Source organism: Bos mutus, chromosome 11 (assembly GCF_027580195.1).
Source record: "Bos mutus isolate GX-2022 chromosome 11, NWIPB_WYAK_1.1, whole genome shotgun sequence".
Taxonomy (NCBI): domain Eukaryota; kingdom Metazoa; phylum Chordata; class Mammalia; order Artiodactyla; family Bovidae; genus Bos; species Bos mutus.
Window position 1 is genome coordinate 68,778,411 of NC_091627.1, and position 16,627 is coordinate 68,795,037.

The 16,627-nt window shown below is 39.6% G+C and overlaps 2 protein-coding genes across 5 annotated transcripts in view; one reads left to right on the plus strand and one right to left on the minus strand.

The window, feature by feature from the left end:
* Positions 1–389: 389 nt before the first annotated feature.
* RPS27A (ribosomal protein S27a) lies at positions 390–2,560 on the minus strand. The gene is made up of 6 exons (XM_005889475.3): positions 2,514–2,560; positions 2,351–2,415; positions 1,903–1,957; positions 1,469–1,554; positions 968–1,099; positions 390–572 (listed from the first exon to the last, which is right to left on the minus strand). The coding sequence occupies exons 2-6, from the start codon at positions 2,396–2,398 to the stop codon at positions 423–425; spliced, it is 471 nt and encodes a 156-aa protein (XP_005889537.1). The 5' UTR covers positions 2,399–2,415; positions 2,514–2,560; the 3' UTR covers positions 390–422.
* Positions 2,561–2,864: 304 nt separating this feature from the next.
* Positions 2,865–16,627, plus strand: part of CLHC1 (clathrin heavy chain linker domain containing 1) — a 34,592-nt gene continuing 20,829 nt past the window's right edge. Inside the window, exons 1-8 of one of the 4 annotated variants that reach the window (XM_005889474.2) lie at positions 2,865–2,976; positions 5,898–6,090; positions 10,489–10,676; positions 12,622–12,755; positions 13,125–13,326; positions 13,437–13,549; positions 13,898–13,982; positions 16,168–16,274. In XM_005889474.2, coding sequence (XP_005889536.1) covers positions 5,914–6,090; positions 10,489–10,676; positions 12,622–12,755; positions 13,125–13,326; positions 13,437–13,549; positions 13,898–13,982; positions 16,168–16,274 — 1,006 coding nt within the window. In that variant the 5' untranslated portion in view covers positions 2,865–2,976; positions 5,898–5,913. Of the gene's footprint in view, positions 2,977–5,833; positions 6,091–10,488; positions 10,677–12,621; positions 12,756–13,124; positions 13,327–13,436; positions 13,550–13,897; positions 13,983–16,167; positions 16,275–16,627 lie in introns of all 4 variants that reach the window. The other 3 variants (XM_005889473.3, XM_070379561.1, XM_070379562.1) reach the window with 3 other exon arrangements.

The following is a 16,627-nucleotide window of genomic DNA, read 5'->3' on the forward strand; positions in this document are numbered from 1 at the left end:
TTGCTTTTTAAGGCAAGGTTGTAATACCAATTCACACAAACCTGTGTTTCCCAATCTGCAGGGGTGAGGAAGAGCATATATAGTTCTTGCCCACCCTCGGGTCATCTGGCAATGTGGATACTTTTGGCTGTGGGGAGGGATAGTATGCTCATGGCATCAAGTGGGTAGAGGCCAGGAATGCTGTTCATTATCCTACTGATGCACACCAAGGCCCCTACAACCAAGAATTATCAGTCTAAATGTCAATCCTGCTAAGGCCAAAATAACTGGCTTAAATCTAAACAACTGATACTAAATACAACATAATTCTGCAAAGTACAGGTTACTTTAGAAAATCTGATGCTTAAAGTCCACTTTTAAAAGCAGTGCAATAAAACCCAACATTTAAATGTTAGCTCATATCTTTATTAACCAATATACAATTACTTGTCTTCTGGTTTGTTGAAACAATAGGTCAGACAACATTTGCCACAATAATGTCTGTCAAAGTGACTGGCCATAAAAACTCCAGCACCACATTCATCTGAGGGACACTCCCGGCGAAGGCGACTGATTTTGCCATTCTCATCCACCTAAAAAGCAGAAACTTGCTATTAAGATAATCTTGCAACATATTCTGAAGTCTAAGTGACTCAAAATATTTATCCTTTAAATTACACACAATGATAGTTTTTAATATTCACAAACCAAAGCATCCCAAATTCTCACCAGTAATTAGTACAACAAAGAGTTGAGTTTTTAAAGTCCAGCCATGCAAGTAATGGACAGAGTTAAGACCTGAACCCAACTGACATTAGAACCCAAAGCTTAGTTGAAATGAAGTAGCTACAGGTAATCCCCATTACATAAAGCCCAATCAAATACCGAAACAGGAAAAAAACTCCAAACTTCTTTAATAAAAAAGAGTTTGAAACCAGAAATGCAAACAAAATTATTCATCTATAGACAAAAAAGTTATTTGGCCCACCTTATAGTATTTCAGAACAGCCAATTTAACCTTCTTTCTCTTATGCTTGTTCTTCTTGGGAGTGGTGTAAGACTTCTTCTTTCTTTTCTTAGCGCCACCACGAAGTCTCAACACTAGATGAAGAGTGGACTCCTGTTATTGAACAGAGAATGAAACAGGCTTTAAAAATGCCTACATTAATGCTAGTGTTCAGAGAAGAGACAACTAGTATCATGCACCTTCTAACTGGATGTCAAGCACAGCCACAGATGATGGAATGTTGGGGGGGTTATCTGATTCTTACATAAACTGCTATAGAAAGGTTAAATAACATCATGGGATGCAATGTGCAAAAATCCAAAATGAGGGGTCTGTAGCAGCACTTCTCAAATGCTGATGCAAGAATCACCTGGGATACTATTGCTAATTGAATGCTATTCTCCCTACTTTTGAATGCTGGTCAAAATTCCCAGTTGTAAGACATATATTTATACTTAAAGGGCTGCTTTCCTCCAAACAGACCTTTTGAATGTTGTAGTCAGACAAAGTACGTCCATCTTCCAGTTGCTTGCCAGCAAAGATCAGTCTTTGCTGGTCAGGAGGAATTCCTAATGGGAAACAAGTTGAATACATAAATTAAGTGATAGCAAATTAAGCATATCTGCTCAAGATTTACAATCCTGAATCAAGTAAATGGTACTGACAGTCATCAATGAGTACTCACTACAGTAAAGGTGTAACTGTAAATGTTTACACATTTTAATCTCATTTATTCTTAATATAGGTTAACACAGCCACTTTACAGAAGACGCTAAGAGTGTAAATTAGCCAGCTCGTTTGAATTCACACACGTCTACTGTGTTATTCCAAAAGCATTTTCGTACAACGCGTTTCACAGCAAGTATGCCTAGGGCCTGTCTACAGATGAGTTTTTGAATCAGAAAATATCAACTTGCCTTCTTTATCCTGGATCTTGGCCTTTACATTTTCTATTGTATCCGAGGGCTCGACCTATGAGTTTTAAAACGCAAACATTGGTACCAGAGTAAGAAACTTGAAAGTTCCCCAGGAACCGAGCTGGTGGGGGCCGAAGCCTACCTAGCAAACCCCCGGATTGCGTGGCCGGGCCACACGTGCTCGCGCCCACCTACAGGAGCGCCTCCCTCCCACCGCGCGACGCCGGCTCCGGCTACCCTGTCGGAACGCCTTGAGGTGACACGCTCGGACTTCAGTCACAGAAAACGCGCCCTAGGCCGCGGCTCAGCAAACAACCCTCACTTCAAGGTCAGATTTTAGAAGCCCGGCTCACAAACGCGTTGTACGGCGGAAAGCAGCGCGCGTGCAGAAATCCGCCTCAGGCCCTCCCTCCTTCAGGCCGCGGCTTCTCCCCGGCCTGGCCCGTACCTCGAGAGTGATGGTCTTCCCCGTCAGGGTCTTCACGAAAATCTGCATCTTGGCGGCGGTTCCACCTGAGGGTGAGGAAAAGGAGGAGACGGATGAGACCCGGAGACACAGAAGGGGCGATGGCAAGTTACGGGCCAGAGCGCGGCCGCATGCACACACTCACCGCAGATGGCGGATCCGAAAGGAAGGCCGCGCGCTGGTCCAGGAGTTTTCCGGGCGCTCCAGGAGGCCCCGCCTCCTAGGCGGCCACACCAAGTGCCTGAGCACTGTAGCAGCGGCTGTCCAGCCACATGCCAGACTAGGTCGTGACCTCATTTCTCCTCCCTCTAGCTTAGCTTATTTCTCACTTTATCCTTCAGAACTTTCTCGAAATAATAGTTTTAAGCAACTTAAAAATGTCTTTAAAAGACTTTCCCCCTGTAGTTGACGTGGCTAAGAGGGCCTTTAAAAGGGGGTGGAGTTAAAGGGGCTTCCTGAGGAGAAGGGAGGAAATGGCAGTGTCTTCTGGGAATTGTAGTTTGCATTGCTTTCTTTTCGGCAGGACTACTTGTCCCAAGATGCAGTTCCGCACCTCTCGGCTCCGTAGTTACTATCGCCTAGCGGTGGGTTTGGAGAAAGGGATTAAGGTGAGGAGAAAGAGGCAAGTGCAGTAATGACTTCGGGGAGATGGAAACGGGTCAGAAGTGAAGGGGAGGGAAGGTTAAGAGGCTGGAGAAGAGCAGGGGAACCAAAAGTGTCGTCACACACTAACAGAGGCGGTGAGGGGCGGAGGATCAGCGATCTACCACCAGAAGCTCCCAGGGCCTTCAAGGGAAGGGCCTTCGAGTGACCAGCTCCAGGCCACCAGAAAAATAGGTGGTGTCCTCAACCCCTTAGGCTCTCCTAGTTTGCGAAAGAGCCTGTCTAGTATGTCACTACGCAGTGTGAAAAGGTTTAGTATATTAAGTCTCAGGAGTTTTCAGATTTTCAAATGAAGTCATATGGGAAGGAAACCCGATGGAAGTTTATTTACTGCAGAATCTCCAAGTTTGGACGTTGGGAGTTGTAAAAGTCCTAAGAGGAAGTTTTTGAGTATGTGTAGGGTGCTCTCCTGGCAAGGCAGGCGGGTCAGCGAGCTAAACCTTTGCTACGCGTTTGTGTTTAGTCGTGTCCCGACTCTGCGACCCCATATGCTAAGCCGGCCAGGGCCCTCTGTCCATGGAATTTTTCAGGTCAAAAATACTAGAATGGGTAGCCATTTCCTTCTCCAGGGGATCTTCCCACCCAGGGATCAAACCTAGGTCTCCTGCAGTGCCGGTGGTTTCTTTCCCTGCTGAGCCATTCAGCCACGAAGCTGAATCTCTGGGGGTGCCAAGCACCCCTCAAAACACAACCAAGGAAAACGGGCTGTCGGGGTGGGGCTGAGCTGCCGGCGAGGGGCGGTGGGGGGAGGGTGCGCAAGCAGGGGTGGGGGAGGGGGGAGGTGGAAACAAACAACAAAACTGTACATTTTTTTTAAAGTTTGTTGAAAAGAATATTGTCTTATTCTATAAAACATTTCAAACCTAGTTAGATATTTGTAATCAAAAAAAAAAAAAAACATTTGCTCAGAAAGCAGCACTTAGGGCTGCCTGTCCTATATACCCTGCAGTCGGACAGGAAAAGAACTGAATATGTCACCCTTCTGATATTCTAAGGCAGCTGGACTGGCAGCTGAGTAAGGGAGAGTGATGGTGAGGTGATGCGGAGAGGGTGGGAAGTGTTCGAGGGTGCCCACTCTCCACAGCAGGCAGGAGCGGGGCAGAGGGCAAGCTTGTGACTGGGGCAGTGAAAATAAACGATTGGCTCTTATCAATCAACGCCTTTTGCCATGCGTACCCTACTAATGTCTTTATCTCTCTGCCGTTCTCTGCTTCCTCATCCCCAAATTCAGGCTTCTTAATTTTCTCTGTCCCCAGTCGTCTTCTAACCCACCTTTATTTTGCCGCCAAAGTATTGTAAAAAGTAAAAATGATTATGTCATTATGCTATTTCACCATCAAGATAAAACCCAAATTCCTTAGTGTGATAGTGAACCTCTGCCTTCCTTAGAGCCTAATCTTCCAAAGCCATTACTCGCTTTATGCTTTATTAACATTGAGCTAATTGAAGTTCCTGACATGTTTTTCCTACTTTGGCACTTCTGAGGAATCCATTTCTTCTCTCTGGTACACTCTTCATCCCATATTCTGCCAATTAATCTCCACTTTTACAGCAAAACTCCTTGAGAGTTGTTTATACTCATTGTCTCTTTAATTCTCTTCCTTCCATTGACTGAACCTACTTCTGGGGACAGGCTTTTTGTCTCCCCTCCTATTCCAACTGAATAACTGTAGGAATAACCTCCGTGTTGCTAAATTCAATATCCATTTAATCTTCTTTGACCTGTCAGCAGCGTTTGACCCAGTGGATCATGCCTTTCCTCTTTGAAACACTTTCTTCACCTGATTGAGTTCCATCTCCGTAGACCCTCTTTTCCAGGCTGTTTTGCTGCTTTCTCCTTATCTGCTAGACCTCTAAGCTTTGAAGTGCCCCTCAAGGCCCCGTCCTTGGATATCTGCTTTGCTTACATTTCCCAGATCTTTTTCCATTCTGTCTCATAACTTTTAAATATCATTTATATGCAGATGACTTATAAACCTCTTTCTCACTCAGACTACTCACTTGAACTCCAGCTTCACATACTAGCTGTCAATTCATCATCTCTAATAGGTGAAATTGATCTTCCCATCTCATAGAAGGCAATTCCATCTTTTCGGCTGCTGAAGCCAGAAACTTTATGGTCCTCATTGACTCTTCTCTCTTACCCACTTGGCATCCCTCAACAAATCTTTTTGGTTTTATTTTTGATGTATGCAGCGAACACTTCTCACAGCTCTGCTGTTAGCACTGTTTCAAGCCACCATTATCTTTTGCCTGGGCTGTTGTAGTAGCTTCTCAGTAATTCTGAGTTCAACCCTTGTTTTCACGGGGCAGCAAGAGCAATTCTTGAAAATGTAAGTCAGCTGTCAGTCTTCTGCACACAGTTCTCCAGTAGCTTCCTGTCTCAGAGTTAAGCCTAAGTTCCTGTAAGCAAGGCTATCACTCCCACACCAGAATGACTGGAGGCCACAATATTTGACCTTGTTTGTTTCATCAGGATGCTTTCAAACTAGTGTTCCCACATGAAGCAAATAAAATGCTAATTAAACTTCTGTTAGAAAATGTTAAGTTAAACCATTCGATCTTATGAAACAAATGCTTCTTTAGTAAGAAAAGAGCTTTTTATTGTCTGGTGTTTGGTATTTCTATCCCAGAGGTATAGTATAGCACATGACAGTAGAATTTATTAGACCTGTTCACTCAGAGGTTGAAATATTTATTTCATGAGATCCATGAGATTTATTTTCTGATACATTTTATTTAGATCCATATTTGACCTAATTTATGTAAAGCTTTAGATTAATTGATTTTTTTTTCTTTCAGGCTTATCAAAGTTTTGGCTTTGTTGCAAAAGCAAATCAAGACTTAAATTTTCTCTGGTGAACAGGTGTCTACATTGACGTATGTCCGTCCAGGAAATAAATAAGCATGCTGTTCTCCCTCCTATCATTAGTGGAAGTGACAAGGAATTTTTGGAAAGAATGCAAAGATACGTAATTACAGAAACTGAAAGAGTATGCTGTAATGAGGAAGGACCTGCTGATGAATATTACATCATATACCGAAACGTTTTTGATAAGGTATCGTAATGCTCTAAGACAGTGGAGTTTTTATGTGGTAGAAATGGTCCATCCTGACAATAAGATTCATACCTTAGTAACACCACTGCTTGTTTGACTACTTCTGTTTATCAGTTTTGAAAAATTTGTCCAATTTGTCAGAAAGGGATGAATGTGGGAGATGCTATGCAGGATTTATATTACTAGACAGTTAATGAGTGTTTCAGTTATCATAGCTTAAGGCTATCAGTTTTAGAGCTACAATCTGTGCCTTCAAACATCATTTTGACCTTCCATCTTAAATTATTATCCAATTTGTTAGGAATTGGGCTGTAGCCAGAACCTGGTGATTCTTCATCATTTTGGGTTGGTTTGTGGTGTCATTAAAACCTTGCTTTAAATTTGATCTGTATTACTGAATTGAGACCCCTCGTAGATTAGCGGTCCAGATAGGCACAGTAAACAAGCAGTTGGTACACGCATGCTCAGTTGCTTCAGTCGTGTCCAACTCTTGGTGACCCTGTGGACTGTATCCCGACAGGCTGCTCTGTCTACAGAATCATCCTGGCAAGAATACTGGAGTGGGTTGCCATTTCCTCCTCCAGGGGTCTTCCAGACCTGAAAAACAGAGGTCAGAAAATGCTGCAGTTTTAGCTAACATTTGATTTTGCTTTTTAAGATTTTAGAAAAACCATCTTTTCTTTATAAACGATTGCAATATGGCCACGGATCCTCATTTTTTTAACCTCACTTTTTCTTTTTCACCTGTCTTTGAAGATGCCCTTACAGTAAAATAAGTGAAATTAGCATCCTTTCCTCCTTACCTGGAAGAAATAATTACTTATGTTAAGACTTCTGTAAACTATTTGTCTCTGAGTTAAAAAGCCATAGGCAAGATAGAAGAATTCTGTTTTGTTTAATTTTTAAGCATTATACACTGAGTCTTATTTCTCCTCTAAAAAAAACTAAAGGAAAAGTGAGCATAAAGTAGTCATAGATACCTAAAAGTGGAGTTAAGAAAATTGACGCCTATCCACTGGGCTTCCCCAATAGCTCAGTTGGTAAAGAATCTGCTTGGGATGCAGGAGACCCTGGTTAGATTCCTGGGTTGGGAAGATTGGTTGGGGGATAGGCTACCTAATCCAGTATTCCTGGGCTTCCCTTGTGGCTCAGCTGGTAAAGAATCTGCCTGCAATGTGGGAGACCTGGGTCCTGGGTTCAATCCCTAGGCTGGGAAGATTCTGTGGAGAAGAGAAAGGCTACCCACTCCAGTATTTTGGCCTGGAGAATCCATGGACTGTATAGTCCATGGGGTCACAAAGATTCAGACACAACTGAGTGAATTTTACCTCACTTTACTTCACTTGCATATCCATAAAAGTATAAATTGGAAAAATGAGTCTTTTCTTCCTTTAAAGTCATGTAGAAAATCTGTCTTTAAGAACTGGTACGTTGGCAGGTTAGCTTCATTTTATAAGTTGTCATGGTCAATGAAATTGTTTTGGTGTTTTAGTCATTAAGGAATATATTAGGTGAATGTTTATAGGTAGCGTATTGAATAGGTTTTATAAATATCAGAAATCATGCTGAGACTCTACTTGTGTGAAATCAGCAAAGGAAAGTTATAACTGTAGCATACTTATTTTTGCATATACAAATGCTAACACTTGTCACAAATTTTCACACATGAAGAGCTCTCTGCTTTAAATTAGTATAGTTATGGTGAAGTCATTTTGGAGGAGGTGTTGGTAAATTTAATTCCTAGAAAAAAGACAGGAGATTAAATAAAAGATGATTTCTGTATCTTTAGTCCTTTTCTCCCTACCCCCCAAGATTTCCATTCGAACTATTTGTACATTATACAGTTATACATTGTACATTGTGAAGAATCCTATTCTTCAAAACTAAGAGGGGATCTGAAATAGAAATCCTGTGGTACTTAGAGAAACCTTTCTTCTAGCTTCTCAATAAAATAATCTGCCTTTCCATTTTCATGTTATTCTAGCACATTTGGTTGTTAATAAACTATTAATGTAGGAGAAGGCAATGGCAACCCACTCCAGCACTCTTGCCTGGAAAATCCCATGGACGGAGGAGCCTGGTGGGCCACAGTCCATGGGGTCGCAACAGAGTTGGACACGACTGAGCGACTTAGCAAACTATTAATGTCTGCCTTCTCTAATCTTCCCTGTCTTTTGGAAGGGTCCTAGTTTGGCAAAAGGTGAAAGTACCAACTTATATCTCTGAGTGCTTAGCGCCAGAGAACAAGTACCAAATTCTGTTTAAAATCAGAGGTAGAGGATTCAGCCTAGAGAACCATGCCTGAATCAAGGCAAGGAGACCTGAGGCTTGTGTAACAAGAATTAAGGGTAGGTTGCAGAGAGAGCCGAGGACTTAATAAGCAAAGAAGATCAAGGCTAGGAAGAGTGAGTTTCAGGAGATATGGGTGAATTATAGAGACAGCCGGACTCTGGAAAGTGGCCTTTTGTGTTCTCGTCGTGTTTTGTGCAAATAGTGTATGTCCCGTGAGTAGGAGCTGAGGTGGAATGAGTGCCATTCCTTTTATTCCTCATAGTTCTGTACCTGGGGAATACGGCTATGTTTTGGAGGAGTTAAGGGAAGCCTTAATATGGAGACTGAAACTTGAATGCCTAAAGGTCAGGAAGGTCATATGAGAGTTCAGTGTATTGGCTTTAAGAGAATAAGGAATCATGGGGACTGTGGTAAAATGAAGAATCCAATTTAAAGCTCCAGCTGACTACTGCCATTAAAGGAATGGGAGTTCCATGCTGGTAGATTGTTCAGAGTTTTCAGAAGAAGCTAAAAATATGGGCTTTGGGTGAAATTTCCTAAATTTTAAAATATTTTGCTGGCCAACCAAAACTATTCTACCTCTAGCATACCAGTTTGCCTGCTTTACTCTAATGCATTTTCTGTGCAGTCTTAAAAATTCATGAGTGTCTTTCTGAAATCTGTTTATCCTAGTAAACCCATGGGAGCTGATCATGATGTTACAACAAGTCCGTTTTCTATCCATTAACATATCTGAGTTGTCTTGGATTGTTGCAGCACATCATAGAGGCTTGTGGAGTGGAGGATAGCAGGGAACAGTGAAGTGTTTAGTTTGAAAGACCACAAATTAATTGTCTCCATTTTATTGAAAATTGCTGGGCAGCAGTCTTGATTTTGGTGGATAGGTAGTTTGGTCATGCCAGAAAGATGACCAGTATCTTCCACTCAGAAATCCTCTTCTGGTGCTTGGTGTTGATCGGTTATCTCCTTATACCATTTTTTTTTTTTTTTTTTTTGCCATACCACTCTTGCGATCTCAGTTTCCCTACCCAGAAATGAACCTGGGCCACAGCAGTGAAAGCACAAGTCCTAACCACTGGGCCAATGGGCAACTCCCCTTCTTATACCATTTCTTGATAGACCAGATGTCTTTCTGCATTATTTTTTTCTAGGTATTTTCTAGCTATAGTGGAGTATACTACAGACTATATATGTAGCAGGGGTAGAAAGCATAATTGTATCTTTCAGAGGAAATTGTGGATTGGTCACATTTATTCCTTATATCACTTGACACCTGAAATTCTCATGAGTTGGCAACCATAGATTATTTTTAATGTTTTTGTTTTTTAACTTCTTTAAAGTGTTTCTTAGTTATGATTGCTTTTTCATTTGGCTAATGCCTACACAAGGTTAACCAGAGAAAAAGAAAAAGTAAAAAACCAATAAGCAGAGTATACAATGAAGTCAGGTCCTTCTCATTTTAGAACCTACTTACCCTTTCTTTCTCTATAGTTTTCTTCTTTCCTCCTCTGTAGGTTTCTATTTTCTTCCATTATTGTTCCAGAGATATGTACATAAACGTCATTTTAAACCATGAATATAAGATGTGAAGGGTTTTCTACAATTGTACTTGACATCTTGGGGATAGAAATGCAGTTTGGTAATTGAGATTATTGATCAACAAGAGCAGATGGGTTAGAAAAACAGGGAGATGAAGGGAGTCTAGGATTTTAAGGTCTGAATGAAGTCAGAGACTAGATTTGGAGATAGTGAGGGATGATATGTAATTGTATTTAAGAGATCCAGAGTTGGGATAGTTAGACCTGGTATTGGTTTTAACTGACTTAATATAATGTATGTGTTAATTCCTGAGTAGAGCAAAAAATGTTTTTTTCTCAAACTCACAGAATTGTAATGATTCACAAAGATCATATATTCAGTAATCATGAACTGTCTTTAATATCCAGGCATATTGCATATAAGTGCAAGCTCAAATTTGTAAAATTTTAGATTTCTAATTGCCCATCATTTCATTAAACAAAATTATAATGCTATTTGCAAGGTTTTTGATCTATAGTCTTCTAGAAAAAAATTCAGTACCATAATCAGAAAAAAATCATGTTTCAGGTAATAGAATATGTCACTGCATACAAATCCATTCTTACTTCAATAAAGAAAGAATACGACACATTTATTGAGACAATAAAGAAAGGCCAAAGAACTGCATTTTATCTTCATGGAAAACTTAAAGTTTTGGCAGGAGAGCCCACAGCATTGGTATATCACAAGAAAAGAATAGCCCAACTTCAGGCAAAGTAAGTATATTCGTAAGTAGCCCAAAAGGTGATAATTGCTACTTGGTTTATTAACTAGCCATTGTAACTGTAACTAGTGATTCTTAGTCATCTTCAACTTTGATTTTATTTTAAAGCCATGTTTTTATGTTACCCTTCCTATTGAAATTACTCTATTTTTACTTGAAAAATAATACTAATTCAGTTTGGGAAATTTATAATATCTCTTAGGATAATTGGAGGCACATTGTAGTATCGTAAAATGAAGGATGCAGATAATTGCTCCAGGTAATTTCTTGCATGGAAGGTTTAATGGTACAATTTCATGATTACCATCTGAAATAGAGCACTTAATCTTGTGATGCAAAAAAAGTAAGTAACCTACTGGGAGATGATAAAACTCTCACTCTTTTTGAACAGTCTCAGATTTTCAGTGTTCCATTTGGTAATTGATGGGTAAATTGTTCTTAGAGATAATTTCAAGTCAACCAGGAAAATTATGTGAAATTTGACCTCCATTTTTGGTAATGTAGCTGGCTAGAGGTTGGGATCACTTCTTGTTGGGAGAAAATGCTACATAAATAGTAAAAAAAAAATTTTTTTTTTGAAAGGGACAGGAGGCGGATAAGATAGTAACAGAAATATTAGGGCAAAATCAGAAGACAAAAGATAGAGGAGCACTAAAGCTTCTTTGGAATCAAGATTGCCGAGAGAAATATCAATCACCTCAGATATGCAGATAACACCACCCTTATGGAAGAAAGTGAAGAGGAACTAAAAAGCCTCTTGATGAAAGTGAAAGAAGAGAGTGAAAAAGTTGGCTTAAAGCTCAACATTCAGAAAACGAAGATCATGGCATCTGGTCCCATCACTTCATGGGAAATAGATGGGGAAACAGTGGAAACAGTGTCAGACTTTATTTTTTTGGGCTCCAAAATCACTGCAGATGGTGACTGCAGCCATGAAATTAAAAGACGCTTACTCCTTGGAAGGAAAGTTATGACCAACCTAGATAGCATATTGAAAAGCAGAGACATTACTTTGCCAGCAAACGTCCGTCTAGTCAAGGCTATGGTTTTTCCAGTGGTCATGGGTGGATGTGAGAGTTGGACTGTGAAGAAGGCTGAGTGCCGAAGAATTGATGCTTTTGAACTGTGGTGTTGGAGAAGACTCTTGAGAGTCCCTTGGACTGCAAGGAGATCCAACCAGTCCATCCTAAAGGAGATCAGTCCTGGGTGTTCATTGGAAGGACTGATGCTGAAGCTAAAACTCCAATACTTTGGCCACCTCATGTGAAGAGTTGACTCATTGGAAAAGACCCTGATGCTGGGAGGGATTGGGGGCAGGAGGAGAAGCGGACGACAGAGGATGAGATGGCTGGATGGCATCACCGACTCGATGGACGTGAGTTTGAGTGAACTCCGGGAGATGGTGATGGACAGGGAGGCCTAGCGTGCTGTGATTCATGGGGTCGCAAAGAGTCGGACACAACTGAGCGACTGAACTGAACTGAATAATATTTGGATTTCTGGGTTCCAGAACTATGAAAGAACAGATTTCTGTTGTTTTAACCCACCAAGTTTGTGGTATTTTGTTGTAGCAGCCACAGGAAACTAATAGGATTACTTAACAAAAATGATGTTTAAATTGCAAATGTAGTTTTCAACTAAAGGGAATGGACCTAGTACTTTGTGGCCAGATTATTCTATTTAACATTTACAAATTTCCAGTAAGGTTACAAATCATAGTCAGTATAAGATTTTATTGATGCTTTGAAAGAGAATGGTTTCTCACTTATGAGGTTAGTTAACTTCTTAGCCATTGTTTTGTAAACTTTCACCCACATTCATGGTACAAAATGATAATTAGCCAAATTAAAGTAATAATTTAACCTGTTTTACTTTGAGTGATATGATTAAATAATTAGTTGAAAGAAACATATTAAAAAAGCCTTTCTGATTTTCAGGATGGGACTTATTGAAAATAATTCCTCAAAGATTCAATTGCAGATAAATGAAATGAAACAAGTCAGGGCAAAGTATGACACAAAAGAAGAACAATATTGTACTTTCTGCAAAGATCCTTTAAAACCTATTCCAGGTACAGAATTTTGTTTAAAATATTTGTGAGAAATTCCAATTGTTTCCTTAGCATGTGGGATCTTCCCAGACCAGGGATCAAAACCTGTGTCCCCTACATTACCTGGAAGATTCTTAACCATTGGACCAGCAGCGAAGTCCCTTCATTAAGTCTTCAGTGATGATTTGTTTAAAACTTCCAGCCATTTAGAAATGTATGCTAATGTTCAGTAATCTACAAGTTCATACTGCCATCTCTTAATTATTTCTTAACATAGTCAACCATCTGACCTATTTTATTAATACTAAGACTTGCTCTTTGAGCACAAGCATCCCACACTGCTTGTGTGGGACACTGCTTGTCTTGTTTGATTTTTTCCCTTTCCCTTAGGCATGACTCTCCAAGAATCTGTCAATTTAGATGCTCTCACTAAATACTTGAAACATCTTGAAGGTAAATACGCAGAAATGGAAGAACTTATGTCCAAAAAATATGTACCTATTCAGAGGAAGGCAGATTTAGATGAGGAAATGACTGTGGTATTAGAACGGCGAGATTCAACTGAAAATCTGAACAATGAATTACAGTTTAGGTATGAAAGTTGCATCTATGTTTTAAAAGTTTGAAGCTTTTATTTGATTTTAATATTCCACTGTTTGATTTTAGGTTCAGTATGTCATTAACGTTTTTTTATCTTTATAGTCATCAAAAACTGCAGGTTATTTCACAGGCACTTACTTTGTGGGTAAAATCTGATATGAGCAGATCATTTCAAGACTTCGTGGAGAACATTCAGAAAAGTAAAGATTTACACGGTAGATGATCTGTATTTTTTAAGTATCATATATAATGGAAAACATTTTGTTTCCCCTTAGGCTGAGTTTTAAAAATGTGAAAATGTACTTACTTTTGTTAGGGATCTGTTACCCTATGGGCTTCTTCCTTCAGCAGTTGGCAGATAATCTGTAAAGAGTAAACTTGGTTAGCCAGGGAGAGAATACCTGAAAATAAGGAAGCAAGAGATGGGGAGGCCATTCAGTTTAGGAAGAGGCTGGTACTATTAGAACTATAGCATTAGATTGTTGGTATTAAACATTTGTGTTTGTTGTTTTTATTGATTGATAACCTTAAATATCATCTGATGATGCTGTTAATATTTACAGATAAACAAGGCATTGTTGAAGAACTACTTGAAGAAGACCCAAGCAAGGCAAAAGAAGCTGAAATTTTGCTGTACTTCATTGAAAGGCAAATATTTTAAAAGCTTTGATCTTCCTTAAGCTATTATAGCATTTATTTAATATTTGCTTAAATGCTTACTCAATATTTAGCATTTTTAGCATCTTTTTGAAATATTAGCATCTTTTTGAGCTGTAGTCTCTAGCTTTTGTATTTTTTAATAGCTACTCTAGTAGACAAATTAGAAAATAAACTAGAATTTTTAGAATATAGATTCTTTATGAAAATAAATACCAGATTGATGGTCTCAGAGATTTTATGGAAGATATAGCTAGACTATAGTGTTAAGTTTTACTTATATTTTTCTTGTATTCCCTAACCATTGACCTGATCTTACAGAATGTTTTTGAGGACATCTCCTTTTATTTGTTTATTTATTTTGGCCTGTGTTCGTTAGGTGTTTGTTGCTGTGCGTGGGCTTTCTCTAGTTGCAGAGAGCTGGGGTTACTCTTCGTTGTGATACACGGGCTTCTCATTCCCACGGCGTCTCTTGTTGTGCAGCAGAGGCTCTAGGGCACTTGGGCTTTGAGCACTGGCACTTCAGCAGTTGTGGTATGTTGGCCTAGGTGGCCCTCGACATGTTTGATCCTCCTAGATCAGGGATCGAATTCATGTCCCCTACGTTGGCAGGTGGATTCTTAACCACTGGACCACCAGGGAAGCCCAGGAACATCTTCCTGAATCAGATTATCCAAGCCAGTTTAGTCCTTCTTTTCCTCATTTGTATCCTATGACATATTAGGAAGGCATATTTCTCTCTAATATGTATTAAATTATTATATAGTGTATGCTACTGCTGCTAAGTCGCTTCAGCCGTGTCCGACTCTGTGCGACCCCGTAGACGGCAGCCCACTAGGCTCCTCTGTCCCTGGGATTCTCCAGGCAAGAATACTGGAGTGGGTTGCCATTTCCTTCTCCAATGCATGAAAGTGAAGAGTGAAAGTGAAGTCGCTCAGTCGTGTCCGACTCTTAGTGACTCCATGGACTTCAGCCTACGAGGCTCCTCCTCCATGGGATTTTCAGGCAAGAGTACTGGAGTGGGGTGCCATTGTCTTCTCCGATATAGTGTATAGTAAAGGCTTAAAGAGCTCTGACTTTATTCTTTTTTTTAAATTTTTAAATTAGAGGATAATTGCTTTACAATGTTGGGTTGGTTTCTGCCATAAAACAGCGTGAATCAGCCATAAATATCTGTTTGTCCCCTCCCTCTTGAACCTCCCCCATAAGACTTTATTCTTTATTTATTTATTATTTATGTATTCTTTATTCTTTAAGAGGTTGATTCATAGGCTATGAGGCCAATCTGTAATGAACATATGTAATATTACTAGTCTTCTATGTTAAACAGTTTTCTCTTGTTGATTTGCTTGTTGATATGATATAAAGAAGGGGTAAAGATCATTTTGAGGCGCCCCAAAGCCTGGATTGTTTCCTCATACTCTGTGCTTCTCTAAGTCTTCCAGCTTCACATATAAGAGAAAAACCCTGAGGATAAAAGTTTTATGTATTTTGCTTAATATTATTTCAGTGTTTTTCCTCCTCTGAGGTTCCACATTCATTTGTAACACTTTAAATCCTCTTTGGCATAGTTGTATTAATAGTGAGGTAAGAGTTGAGCTGGAGACATTTTGCCCTAGGAAGAGGAGTAGAAGCTTAAGTTATCTGAACTATTATCTTTTCTTCTCTCATTTAGTCTCACATTCAGTTGGGAGTCTGGTTACTGGTGGAACAACTTATGCTTCTGAATACCAAGGACTCCTCTTGATTTTCAGCTTTGGCAGCATATGAGTTCAATTAATATTTACCCTACATTGAGCCTCTAAGCAGATTGCCCTTCTTTCCCTGGTTCTCCTTTTCTTCTGGAGATGATATGAGAGGAAAAAAAAATCTGAGCTCACTATAAATTCAGTGAAGTTCTTTCCATTTCCTATGGATTATTCTAAGTACTGAAGAATAAGGTACATAATCAGGTTCAAGTCACCTAGCAGGTGAGAATCTTCTTCTGAAGCTACAAAAAATAATATTAGGGAAGGGAGTGAAAGAATATCTTAGAGAGTGAATGGATCTAGTTATAGTTTATTAGAGGTGTTTTTTGTATTACTATACTACTATGTTTAATATGTATTAGACATTTCTAATCAGTTTTCTTTACTTTTTTTGTATACTATTGTATAATGAAATGCAATGACTGTAGGTTCAATGAATTAATCTCACTTGGGGAATATGAAAAGGCAGTTTATTTTGCAGTGAATGGTCCTAGAAGAATTCTTCAAAACATTGGGACAGTGAACAAATTTAAGGGTAAGCATTTCTCTCTGAATCTTACATGTATATGCTAATTATACTTTTTTTCCCCCCTGATAGAATGGGATGAATATTGAACTGGAAAATAAGATGCAGGCTCCAGCCCTATATCTATCATTTACTCAGTTTCCTTACCTATAAGATTAAGGAGTTTGATTAGGCTTTCCCAATTAAGTTATGAAATATTTCAAGTGTACAGAAAAGTATGAATAACGGCAAAGATTGAGGGCAAGAGGAGAAGGGGGCAACAGAGGATGAGACGGCTGGATGGCATCACCGACTCAATGGACATGAGTTTGAGCAAACTCTGGGGAATAGTGAAGGACAGGGAAGCCTGGAGTGCTGCAGTT

Coding starts and splice junctions, on each gene's coding strand:
- RPS27A (XM_005889475.3), bottom strand. CDS start 2,398: ATGCAGATTTTCGTGAAGACCCTGACGGGGAAGACCATCACTCTCGAG. Junction 1,958..2,350: donor GGAAGACCATCACTCTCGAG/GTACGGGCCAGG, acceptor TAAAACTCATAG/GTCGAGCCCTCGGATACAAT. Junction 1,555..1,902: donor CAAGATCCAGGATAAAGAAG/GCAAGTTGATAT, acceptor GTTTCCCATTAG/GAATTCCTCCTGACCAGCAA.